The 13721-nt window shown below is 42.4% G+C and overlaps 1 protein-coding gene across 13 annotated transcripts in view; it reads right to left on the reverse strand.

Annotated features, from left to right (window-relative positions):
- Positions 1–999: 999 nt before the first annotated feature.
- MAP4K4 (mitogen-activated protein kinase kinase kinase kinase 4) overlaps positions 1000–13721 on the reverse strand; it is a 163585-nt gene continuing 150863 nt past the window's right edge. For all 13 annotated transcript variants that reach the window (XM_071808215.1, XM_071808209.1, XM_065829518.2 and 10 more), the window contains 6 exons: positions 12043–12177; positions 8982–9082; positions 8090–8239; positions 7117–7276; positions 5008–5147; positions 1000–4233 (listed from right to left, as the gene is read on the reverse strand). In XM_071808215.1, coding sequence (XP_071664316.1) covers positions 4150–4233; positions 5008–5147; positions 7117–7276; positions 8090–8239; positions 8982–9082; positions 12043–12177 — 770 coding nt within the window. In that variant the 3' untranslated portion in view covers positions 1000–4149. The remainder of the gene's footprint in view (positions 4234–5007; positions 5148–7116; positions 7277–8089; positions 8240–8981; positions 9083–12042; positions 12178–13721) is intronic.

Here is a 13721-nt window from a genome sequence, read left to right on the forward strand (position 1 = left end):
TGGGCAACAGCTTGTATCTGTCTTCACGACTAGCTAAGGTGCTCGACCAAGCTAAATACGTTTAACTGAGGGAAGCCTTAAAGAGGTCAGGAATGACAGAAGAAAACCAGCAGCTCCAGAGCAGCAACTGGAGTGAGCCAGCAGGAGCCTGGCCAGCAGTTGGCTGGTCCTGCTAATTTCTCAAGCTCAGTATCTCCACTTGCGGAAGCGGAAAAGCTGCGGGGCTCGAGGATTTCAGATACCTTTGTCCATAGGAAGCGAGTGAAGCCCTGAAACATTTCTTCGACTCGCGCCACATCCCACGCCTTCTGTGGATGAAAGCGCGAGGAAAGGCTGGAGCCGGGGAACACAGACTTCCTCCTCCGCTCGCAGAGACCAGCCTTGTCGGAAGGAAACGTCTGCTGCTTATCTCCTCTGCAGAAAACAGGCACAGCCCACAGTGGAAAAACATGGGCAAAGGCCAACAAGAACCCCGAACAGCAGCTTTGTATCAAACCTGCTCCATACTCACAGGGTTATAACTTGGAAAGCCTCGAGTTTTTTGGAGTCATGCTTTTATGTCGTGCAAGAATCTGGGCTCAGGATTCCCATCTATCACGCTCTCTTGGCAATAAGTGATGCCAGCTCGCAAAAATCACATGCCCCAAAGTGGCGTGGCAGAAGGGCACGTTCACAACACAGTCAGGCTCTCCTTTGTGCAACTTCTTCTTTCCCAACCCCCAGGCACTCGCTAATGTTTCTAAGATTTTTTGTTGTAGCTTTTCTCTTTAAAAGGAAAACTGTAATTCTCAAAAGAGCAACTGCACCAGGAGATAGGGTTTTCAGGAAGAAGGTTAAAACAAAACCAAAAATGCTCTCAAAAGCCCACATTTATTGCCAAAGTCTCTAAAAATGATGAGATTTGACAATGAGGCTTTTGTTCTTAGGATACATGCAACTAGGCAACATGCAGCTTGATTTCTGCAGCCAGTAGATATTCAAAATACTTCCCACATACAATAGGTGTCAATTTGACTTTATTTAAGGAAAAAAGGGGAAAAAACAGTAATTTCCATAATACACAGAAGACAAGTTAGATAGCACTGCAAAAAAAAGCTGAGTGTTTTACTTGTCACCAGTCTGCTTTGCAGCTCTACGATTAGTAATTTTAATGCAGTTTGTCATTTTGTATTATTGTTTAGCATCTTTATAATCAGCAGAGTTTGGGGTTATTAATCACAAAAAGTGTACTACTACTACTATGAAAAACTAAAAAACCCACAAAAATCACTTTCAAATAAACCATAAATATGTGATGCACATTAGTGTAACAAAACCATTTTTGTAAACATTTTCTCCAACATAACATGTGCATAAGATAAAAAATAAAAACACTGCAGTCATACAAGTTAGGGTTACTTTGACTTAAAGATACAGAAAATTATTACTTATTAAAGCTTAAAACTAAACCTAGGAGCTTTTCCTTTCTTCTTTGCTTACAAAAGCACTGTTTGAAGAGTTCGATGTGTACATAGTGGTTTTGTAATACTGTTTTTACCTTGCCGTGCTGGCGCTTCTGTGGAGGCAGAAGCTGCCAGGCGGCCAGCCCCACCAAAGGAAGGAGATTGTCCTTCCCCCCCGGAGCCTCCAAACTTCAACAGCACGTATCCGTGACTTGGGCATCCCTACTGTACTGGAGCATCTTCCTCTAGGTGAGTAGCATCAGCTTTCAAGGACTAGATTAAATTTTGACCACATAGTGCTGGAAGATTTATAGATCACGCAGACTGACATTCGATTGAATCAGCTTCGGCAAACTACGCTACAGGGCAACTGTGTGATTACACCCACGTCTACCATCACGTCGCATTTCCAAGTCCCCCTTGAGTTCATTATAGTACAAAAGGTTGATTGTTCTTCCGGCTGACCGCACCGGGCCTGAAAAGAACATATCCTTCACCTTCAACGCTATCCAAAAGTCATACAATTAAAAAAGGAAAAAAATAGTTCTAGGTATTCCTCCGCCAGCAAATGTAAGGCTTTCTCGAGTTTTATTTCTTATTTTTCAGGGGGAGGGGGGGGAGGGGAGGTGGGGTGTGTGTGCAGGCGTGTGCGCTGGCAGTACACATTTACCGCTCACTTTTCAACCCTCGACGACGTTGGAAGGAGAGTCTTCAGCGGCAACGCCGGCTGGGGTGGAAGGATTTACAGCAGTCAGGTTCGAACAGCAAAAGAAGCGTCTGTCGAGTCTGAGCTTTGCACGCTCGGTGCTCTTGGCTCTCAATCGATTGTGTGACCAGTCGCTCGAGCCACCGGCTTGACCGAAGGAAATACGTGTTTAAAAAGCCCTACCTGTCATGCCATGAAGGGAAGTTAACCGCAGCAGAAGACAAAGCCCAGGAAACACTGAAAGCCTGTTCACTGAATGAACAGTTTAAGGCAGCTGTCAGCAAAGTACCCCACCAAAGGAATTTAAAAAAAAAAAAAAGTGAAAACCAAAAGGAAAATGGCTGAATCATGACACTGTGCATTATTACAACACCAACAGATTATTATACACTCAAGGTTTCTCAAGTAATGAACATGTAGCCATTAAACAAATTATTACTCTCAAGACATTTATTACAAATGTCAGAACTTATTCATAAAATAAAACTGACTTAAAAAAAAAAAAAAAAAAGAAAAAAAGCCAGAGCTGGGATCTTACATCTAAACACAGGTATACGCTGTTTTTATGAATAAGCAGTATTAACTACATTCTTAAAAGAGTTTTAGTGCATTGCATTCTTAAAAAAGAAAAACATCACCACCCCAAAATGGTTCCTACAACATTTAACAGTTTATAGAACTAGCCTAGTTATTTTAACCTGCCTGTTACTAAGCCCACGTGTTAGAAGAGTGAAACCTCTGGGTTTAGGCTAAATTCAGACTTCCATTAAGGATGAAACTGGTTTTAAAAAATGCTTGCTTTATCAAATTGTGTAAGCAAATTACATTAATCAGTGTCTCACTGCCATACCGCTGCCACTATTGCCCCACCGGACCACTCTCTCCTCCTGCTGAAACTTGCTACGCAATAACAGTCAGAAACCTTTCAATCTGGTAGTTTTGGTATTAAGATTAAATTAGACATTAATGGTTTTCATCTAAAAACGTATAAACTAAACCACCTCTTTTATTTTATGCATTAAAAACAATGAGGTAGGCACAAAAAATAAACATATGTAGTTTGGATTTTATTTCTCTCTTTTTTTTTAGTTCTGCAAGTGCAGACTGCGGTAAAACTGTTGTTGCACTTCTAGGTTTAAACAAAAATTAAACCTTTAACTGAGGCAGTGCTAATACTGTGACATAACCAAGTTCTGGCCTAACACAGAATCATCATAGAAAATGAAATTTTTTACTTTTGTTTTCCTTTTTTCTTTTTTTTTTTTCTTTTTTTTTCTTTTTTATCATCTGCACATGTTTCAGGCAACACCTGGTACACAGAAAATGACTAAAGTTATTGGCCAGGCCAAAATAAAACTGCAGAAACAAAAAACTCAAGAATTCCACCCCAAGCCCCTTCCCACCCTCCCTGTCCCTAAGAAGTTATTCTAGTCACTGTGTCTTTCACATTTTATAAATATTAACTTCTTAAAACCTGCACCTTCCTCTTTGTCCACATATTGTCACATTACAAAAAAGAAATGTCAATTAAATACATTGTTAACATTACTAGACTAGATCTGCCCTCTGTTTCAGCCAGTCTGACTCTCTACGCCACTTCTCACCTTCTCTTGCCTGCTTGCTCTCCACTCAACAGCATGTTCATGGTAAGTCTGGGTTTTTTTTCCTTATTTCTCCCCCCTCCTCTGTTCTACCACTAACAAACAGAGTCCTTCAAAGCCTAGGAATCCTGGAGCTGAAGGGAAAAGAAGACCTGTAGCTTTCTAGCATGATCCCAAATCTCAAAGACATCGTAGCACCTGATGGCAATATCTTTACAGCACCAGCTGCGTCGCAGCCTCAGTTGAAAAACATAAAGAAACCTAACACCAGTGATGCCTGCACACACATTTACACAGAGTGCTGCATTAGTGCAGGTCTGTACTCCAGTTGAAAATAATTCCGAGTTATGAAGATCTCAGACTCTGGATGTCAGCAAATCCTCGCCAAATCCCATTGCTTCTACCAGCTCAGAAGAGAAGTCCTGCCAAGTGTCATGAAATAGACTTGACTGCTTCCACCCGACCGTACGGAGGCAAAGAAAACCTGTGAAGAAAAGAGATGGGTAAATTCAACAGGTTGGACTGCAGAGGCTTGAGTTTGCCTTCACTGCCCCTGATATTTAAGGTGGAATGGCAGTGCTGTGCTGGGAATAGCTGGGATGGAGTTGACTTTCTTCATAGCAGCTGGGCTTTGTGGCTAAACCAGTGTTGTTGCCACACCAGCACTGTGGCTACTGCTGTACAACACCTGCACAGCACCAAGGCATCCTCTTAAGCCCCAGCAGCCACTGGGCTGGGGATGGGCAAGAGGCTGGGAGGGGACAATGCCAGGACAGCAGACCCAAACTGACCAAAGGGACATCCCATAACCTCTAACATCATGCCCAGCAATGAGCATCTAGTTGAAGATGTCCCTGCTCATTGAAGGGGAGTTGGAGCAGATGACCTTGGAAGGTCCCTTCCAATCCAAACTGTCCTATGAATAAACGCTCAGGGAAAGGAAGAGGATGGGGAAACATCGTGGTGATGACATTTGACTTCCTAACCAAGCGCTGGAGAAGCAGCAGGATAACTGCCCATCAATGGGAGGCTGAGAATTAATTCCTTATTTTGTGTGCGATGCTTTTGCTGTCCTTATTAAACTGTCTTTATCTTCATCCATGAGTCTTTTTGCCTTCCTTCTTTCTTGTCCCCATCTCACAAGAGAGGGGAATGAGTGAGAGGCTGGGTAGGTGTCTGGCTGCTGGTCAGGGCCAAGCCACCCCCCATATCCAGTTTTATCATTTTGGCAACAAACTGGGAAGCAGGGGAATTATACCTTGTCATTGCGTTCACACAAGAACTTGAGTCTTTGTGCCCTTTTGTGCATGAACACACCGTCCAAATGTCCAGTTTCCACTGACCGTATTTCGATTGCTTTTTCTCCCCAGCCCATGATCTGGTTGGATCGGATGTACGCTTTGAAAAGAAAACACAGCACACAGCCCATTAGGACAGGTAGAGGGCAACATGGAAGAACCGAAAAAGCAGAAGCATATACGATGCACTCTGGTTAAAAATGACATACACGTACTTATTATAACATGTTCAAAGTGCTATTTCTGTCTTCAGCATCTTCATGAAGCCTAAAAATACCTTTTTTATTTTAATTTCCTCGTGGGTTTTCCATGTCAGTAATATACGTCTTGCCTGAGCATTCATGACACAATGGGAACCTTCCAACCTTCAATTAAATGGAAGGAACATCAAGTTTTTACAAAAGCTTTTTCTGTCAAGTTTGGCAAAGAGACAGGCTAATTAGGTGTTGACAAGGAGAAAGCAGAACCCAAGGTTTAAACAGACTAAAACCATCCACTCTGGTATGTCCCCAGCACTAGCTCTGTGTCTTACAGTGTTATTCTCCCTCCTTGAAGGAATAATCTGTCAGCAAAAACAGAGAAAGGAGAGAGGGAAAGGGAAAACTTGAAACAAAAAATGAGCTAGCCTCCTTTTATAGGAGTAATATTTCAAAAATCTATTCTCCTTCTTGAGAAAGCCAACTGGTCTGAAAAGTATTCTGTGTATCTTAAAAAGAGGTTCATATTAAGCTCTCCAAGTAGAAATACTATCATTTGTCATACTGCTTTCCTTTGTGCACAAATAAAGCAAAAAAATCAAGCATTTTTACTCAAGAGTGTCACTGGGGAAAACAGATTCGTAGCAGCATGAGGAAAAAAAATATGTTCTTGATAGCGGTAAAAGATCAAGTACAGGAGAAAGTCACCAGCATTGTGAAGAGGTCTATTCAAAAAGTGATTTGATGGATAGTCTTAGGAACACTGCCAAAAATAACATATGGGAACTTAATGAAGAAAAAGCTGCTGCCTCTGATTTGCATGCATATTTACCAGAAAAAAACAAAAAGAACAACAATAGCTCTTAGCAAGCAGAATTTAAAAAAAATGTTTAATTCTGCAGTACTTCTCTTTTATAGATTTTTCTTCTTATTAATTATCAGTGAAACTAAATCAAATTATCTATTACAGTACACCTATAGCATCACATATAGCATCATCATGGAAATGTATTTCTTTTTAAATACGTCACTAGTGGTAACTGGGCCAAATAGCTTCTAAAAATTGTCAGATGAGATGTTCAGATGGTGTCAGCTGCCTCAGTGCCATTTACTTGACAGGCACTCCAGTTCCCAGAGGAAGTACAATTTGCCAGTTGATAAATTCTGCTGGCTTTTAGATCTAGACAAGATTTAATCACCCCAGGAGCAAACATGACGTGCATGAAACTTCTTTAAATTTCTTCCTCCGTTATTGTTCGCATTGCTCCAACAGCTATCAGGAGTCGCCTCCCAATACGTGCATCCATTCCAAAGCACATTAAACTCAATGTGTTTGCCCAACAAAATGAAGGTGTGATCGCAGCCCATGCTCCACTCAGTGCTGAAATACAGCAGCACACGTGGTAAAAGGGATCCTGGTGCGGACTTGTGTCAGTGACAAACCTGAGCCCATTTTACTGTACTTATTGCTCCCACTCTCAAATCTACCTTATTTTGAACAGGAGAGATGTGGGATAATTATCATGCTGGGACAGACGAGCAATCTACAGGCGAATTAGACACATCAAATCAGATGTACAGACTGTTGTCTAAATAGTATTACCTGTAATAATCTCTTACCCATCTGCCACTTTATATGTCTTTTCTTTTTCATTCCTGAACTTTACAGCTTGCTTGGATTTTGTTCTTAAAAACTCAGCACAAAACAGATCCATATGATTACTCTCCACTTTGCACAGCTGTTTTCCAGGAATACTGTATCATCACTGCTTCTGAATCTGATGTCAAACCCAATGCCCCTTCCTTCTGCCCATGTGTACACACTCGTGTTCCCCAATGGCACGTAGTGTATGATTTGCCAGAGGCACCTACCAACTGAGGTTGGCATTTCTCCCCACTGCAAAACCACATCCTTTGTTATCCTTCCATACGTGTTGACATAAACTCCTTCATCCTCGTAGCAGACCAGTAGCTCCATCCCATCCGTGTTTGGGAGAATGATGATTGCGTGAGGTTGGATACTGCTCTGGATCTACAGGGACAGAAGAGAAGAAGAAGTCTTTTGTTTTAATGCCCCAGAGCCTGTGCTGGGAGAAAGGGCTGGGTGATTTTTGATTTTGGCTGACAGCAGATTGGCGGTTCACTCACTTTCAGAAGTGCTAGCTCTGCTCTTCCCCGGGCGAGATACCCTACACAGTGACAACAAAGACCTGGGAACCCTTAGGGCACAATTCCTCTCATCTTCAGGCAGCCGTCTAAACACAGGAAAGCTGAATTTCTCTGCAGAGATGCCCATTTCTTTCCAGGGGAAGAAAGGGATCTGGGGGCAAGCAGCCCAGATGCAGACCTCAGAACTCTGCACTGCAGTGACTAGTGCTTGAGGAGGTGCATCACACACTGCAGACTCACCTGACACCTTTGTGTACAATGAACAACAGGAAACCTTGGTAGCGAAGGCCACCTGGCCTTTGACAACCCCGTTGTACCTCATATCAGTGGGCTGTCGGGTCATTTGTACCATCACCTTCCCTGCAGCCTCTGCCAGGCATATTTGCAACTCGGCCATTCAGATGCTAGCCCTGGACCAGTCACGTTGGCCCATGTCAGACCTGAGTGGGCAGTTCCCAACCACAGAGACAAACTGATCGTGAGGAGAGGATAGAGAGCGAGGCACAAGCCCCTAAAGCACAGGTGGCCACACCTGCTCGGACCCTTCCACCCAATTTACAGCTGCCAGCATCTGGCAGTGATCCACAAGCCTGACAAGTTGGTCATCTGAGGAAAGGAAGAGGGTGGGGAAAAAACAGAAAGAAAGAAAAAACCCAACGCCAGCAGCAACTCTTACATGTGTTGGTAGATAAATATCATAGACTGATCCTGAATCCACATCAACGGCATGGAATCCAGCGCAGGAGCCATAGATCACTTTTAGTCTCTGACCCTCTTCTACAGTTAGATCCACCAGCAATGGCTTATGTACCAATTCTCCAAACGACTGTAAGACAACGACCAGTGAGATTTACTTTACTGCTTAGAACCACAGTGGACTTTACAAAAACATGTCCTAATGCACATATTATGGGTTTATTCATCCCACATCCCTCTGGCTCCCACCCACCAGACCAGCCAGACTAACATGTCTCTCATGGACCAGGACAGATAACTCCGCAACCCGTTGCATTTCAATCACATAAAACTGTAAGCGATTTTCTGTGGAGTTCACTTTAGTTGGTCTGTTTGTTTTTTTAGTAAACATTGTTTTCCCCAAAGTTCAGGGCAAATTGACACTCCCGTAGTGTTTGCTTCAATCTGCACAACTGACACTGATTGTCTGCACATCAGTCTGGTAATTATACCAAGCCAGTTAACTTCATTCCTGCTGCATTCAAAAACATAACAATGCTGAGTATCACTTAATGACTTGTTCTGCTCAGATGAAGATGTTTAGGCTCAGTTCACTTCTCTCTGCCTCATGTTTTATTTATAGAGAGATGAAACAAACAGTTTTGATATTGTGTCATTTTGATTATTAGTTTGTGCTCAGTTCCAATTTAGAACTTTCAACTATACTGCCTCTTAAGAGCTAAACAAGCTCTGAAAATATAATATGAAGGTCATGGAAGATTTACCAAAGAACTTGTAAGATGGCCATGATAAAATGTCAGAGCATTTTGGTAAAAGGGGTAACGGCAAGTGGATAAACGAAAACCCTACATATGACTGAAATATACTGTTACCTTAAAGGCCATAAATTTATGGTATGGCTTTGGTGCCCATGCATAGACTTCCACAGAACTCTTCAATGCAATTACCAAGAACTTGATTCTTTCATATTTTACTGAAATTGAAGAAAACAAACAAACAAAAATTCAGCAGTAATTCCAAATGCATTCCAGTTACTTCAGGAAGGCAGAAAATGACAATATTTCTCCATACTTACATACATTTGGAGATTTCTACTAACACTGTATTTTAGGATTGATAATTCTGTGTAGTTAAGTTTTTTGACACATTTATGCCACAAAAATCATTATTCTTATCAGTAACTGAACCCATCACCAAATCTTGAATTACATACTTATTTACACTTATTTTTTTCCACATTAGACAGTGCTTACTCATCAAGAAAAGAAAATTGGTTTTCAGACGGGGACATTTCCAATAACAGAAGCCTATGGCTGTGGCAGAGTGAACTGGCAGTTCCAGTCACAGGACTGACTGGTATTTTGAACTGATGGCAAAATTCTCCAGGGCAAAGGAGGGAATAAAAGGAACTAAAAAGTTAAAAACCAAGTCCATTTCAAAAGCAAAGACAATTTTAGTAGAATAGCACTTTTCTTTGTCCCTAAAGCCTGAGATAAGTCATTTGAAAAAACAAAAACCACACACACAAAAAAAACCTCACAAACAAACAAAATCTAACACAACCAAACAAACAAATGAAACCAAATGGAATTTACCAGAAACAAAGTGTCATGACAAAGCTGATCCACAAATTATTGAATATATCTCTGTTCCCACATTCAAACAGCTTGCTAAATTAACCATCAAAAAAGCTCTGTTCACTACTTCTGTTTTCCAGAGGGGACCAATAACATCTAGAAATAGCCATTCAAGAAATTTTGCTGGATCTGCACTTCCAGCTGCCATGTGAATTTGGGAAGGAACAGATCATGGGGACTTCCAGCTGCTGAGGCTTGTTAACCTCTTTTCAGCACCCTTTTTGGGGGAGAGGAAAAAAACCAGCATCACTTGGATGACATAGAGAAACCGCAGGAGGTTTCTGCTATATCTTCAAGTTTTAGGGGAATATGACAGTTTTCCAAAACAATGAGCAATTCTGTGCACCTTCACCTTCTGCCATTGTATCTCTCAACCAAAACTGATTTTGAAACATGGCAGGAGTGAAAAATTTCAGACTTGTGAGAAGAAAACTTATTTAATAAATGCTATTTTAATGCCTTTAGATAGTTTATCACTGTACAAGCCTGAAGTTGTTTTCTCTTGGTAGGTAACAGGGAGACAGAGCTACTACTTGCTCCCTTTTCACTCTGCAGGGAAGCAAGACTACTGAACTGTAAGTGTTAAAGGACTTGACATTTTTTCAACAGACCAAAAGAAGTCTCTCAACCTCCACAGCTGTACCAACTGAAAAACAGAGCTTTTGTTCAGTCTTGTCTAGCTTACAAGACTGCTCGGAATATTTTCTTGGGGAAGAGGGGTTGTTGAACAAAACCACCTTATCTGTGAAAGGGGACCTTTGACAATCCACATTCTTTGCTCTGGGTGCTATCTGGGAATTCACTCAAATCTTAAGTTTCAAAAGAGCAATGTATCATTTAGAGGAGCCAAAAAATTGCCTGAAGCAACCAAAATCCATAAATACCACTTCACCCTAACGTCTGAGACCCCTGTCTCATCAAAGAGACAAGGAAGCGACCAGGGCCAGCTGTCTCAGTGGTGGCCTCCCGAGCGTGAGCCCAACTCTTGGCAGAGCTCATCCCTCCTCGGGAACTAAAGCACAGCTGTCAAAGAGGCTTCTCACTACCTGAAGAAGTCATCTGCAGTTCAGAGGGAAGTTCAGTGCCAGGCTGCAGCCCAGAGGAACAGCCCCCCCTTCATCTGGAAAAGAATGCTCTTTGTTTCATGCACTTCCCTGCTGGAAAGTCTTCTTGCAATAGCTGTTAATGTATTGTTAACAGGCCACTTCATTATGCTGCTGATGCCCTCGGGTATGATACCAGAGAAATACATTATTTATCGGGTTTGGGGTCAAGTTCCTGGTTCAGCAGTCACTTACTGCCATCGTTATTGATTACAGCTCACAAGTAGGTTATTTCCAAGAGCACACACATGACAGGAGGAGACTGAGCTCAGCCAAATTGCTGCTGCTCCACATTGAATAACACAGCTGGAAAGGAACTGAGCTGGCTCTTAGGAGGAAACCAAATCAAAGGCAACATCCAGGGCCCATTAAGATGCATCATGAGACTGAAGGAGGAGAAAGAGCTCTTGGTTCATACCCCCATCTGCAGGGCAGCTGGCTCACTGCATACTCTGCTGATGAAATGCTACATGTCTCTCAATAGTTTTGGTGGAAGTTCCTACAGCCAAATCATTTTAGAGGACTTAAAGCCACTCAAAAGGCACCTGCCTAGTGAAAACACATTTCATCCCATAAATGTACTGCAATGGATCTGAGACAGCATTAGGAAACTTCATAAGCTAAGAGGAATCAATGAGTCATCTTGAAGTTAAACATATGCTTCTGTTCCCAGATGCTCCTCAAAGCTCGTGCACTAGCTGGGTTTGCTTTCTCCTCCCACTCTCTTTTTTTCCCCCCCCCACTCTTTAAAATCTACGTTAAAATGAAGACTTTTTTTCACGCCACTCCATCATGTGATTTCATCACAGTAAAAGATCAGGAAAACCTGTTAGTAGACTAGAGTCCCTCTGTCATCTAAAGGGTCTAACAGAGGCAGCGAAAGGTTACCAGCCTTCACTGTCTGCATTAGCACTCCCCTGGAAGTTGCATCCACCACGGGAAGGAGACAGATGGGGATTTGCACCCACTCCAGTTCACAGCCCAGCATCCCACCGCAAAACATCTCCCAATATTCAGTTTAATCCAGTACCTTGTCACCTACTCTGGCGCTTTGCCAGAGAAGTTCACTGTGAGGGACAGGGAATACAGCCAGAAATAAAACCAAATCTTAAACCCAGCAGCTACATGCACCGCAGTTCCCTCCCTCAACCAGCTTTTACCCCAAAAATTTGATTATCGTATTCGCTACTCACCAACTTTATAGTGCACGCAGCCTTCCAGGTCACCCACTGTTGTCCAGCCCTGTTTCTTTTCTACTTCAGGGTCGTTGTGAAGGATTTTATTTCTTAACCAGGACAAATAGTAAACTCGCAACTTGTTCTTCTTACCTGCCCACAAAACGAAAAGGGTTGGTTTATCTCCATAGGAAGATAAGTGCAAAAATCCCCTGCCCAAGCAAACAGAAAGGCCCGCAGAGCAAATCACAGTAACGACGACAGAAAAACTGCTGCAACCACAGATATCTCCCTCAGTTTTTATGCCCACAACAGCTTTTCTCTAGTCTCCACCCAAACACATGCTTTCCTGATAATCGATGACAGAGACTCATGGTAATACCACATGAACATAAGCTAAAGGAAACAGCTCTTGTTTGTCTGTTTTTTAGGATGCAAATAACTTTTATTAGAAAAGGGTTATACTCCACAACAAAAACACTGAGATTAAAAAAAAAGAGCTGAGTCAAAACAGCTCTTCTTCACACAATACCATAGGAGACTAGCAGGATGGAATCTGAGGCCTGAAATTATCTATACAGCCACCAGAAGAGAGCAGGACTGGTTTGAAAGGAGGAAGCACAACTGAAGAAGAATATGGTGATGAAGTGTATTGTACAAATTCTTCCCAGTTAGGGACCAGGACACTTCCATCCCTTACATCATCCTCGGACACAAAAACTCATTAAGTTTTATTAAGATTGTTCATTATTTCTCTGGCAGAAAAGCACACCAAACAACAGCACTAAACAATTTCATTACTGAACCACTTTACAGTAGTTCTGTTGTAAGGAAAAAACATAAAATATCTGAAAATGCAGTGAGGTAATTTCACACAGCCCATGCAAACTTTACCCACTCGCTAAAAGCTGACGACTGCTTTGTCAGCAAGCCCTAACCTCGTGGTGCACCGAGTGTCGTACTTATCAGGCTGCACACAGAAACCGCAAGAGGTGTTTCTTCTCCACAGGTGAGAGAATCTACTTGCCCAGGCTACCTTATCTTCATCTGCCATGGTCATCAAATTACAGCTCAGACTCTAACTCTCAATATGAGAAGCCTCCCTGAATGTGGAACAAGGTTCATAATAAACTTTATCAGTGATTCTTTAATAACTAATGGCTCACAAAGCATTTGCTGAACTAGTGAGAAGGTGACCCTGATGAAAATACTCAAGGTTTGCATTCTCCTTCCTCCAGCTGCTTTGCTGCCCGAAGCCATCACAGTCCCTCAGATGAAACTGGAGGTGAAGTAGAGAGGTGGTCACTGCTTTGATTAGGAACCATTTAGGAGGTCCTCTGCACAATGAAAGAGAATAGGAGATGCTCTCAGGGACCCAACTTGTCAGTGCAGTAGCTCCATGCTAGTGCTTCGCCAGCCACGATGAGGAAGCTGTGTGACTCTGGACAATGTTTCCCAGGCCTTGAAGCTGATAGGAGACATCTGACAGTGCTGCAGTCAGTGCTGGGCTGGCCAAGGGACATGGTACTGGTCTACCCTGCAGAAAGCCAAGACCTGTCAGAATGGTCCACCTGACAACCTGCTGGCCAGATCCACCTATAGGGTTTATCTAATTTCTTTAATTTGTCTATTAAGTTTTCACACGATGCACACCAATGGATCAGTTTGTGGATGGTTGCCCATTTCAAAAAAGGGTG

The sequence above is a fragment of the Patagioenas fasciata genome, chromosome 1 (genome assembly GCF_037038585.1).
Source record: "Patagioenas fasciata isolate bPatFas1 chromosome 1, bPatFas1.hap1, whole genome shotgun sequence".
NCBI lineage: Eukaryota > Metazoa > Chordata > Aves > Columbiformes > Columbidae > Patagioenas > Patagioenas fasciata.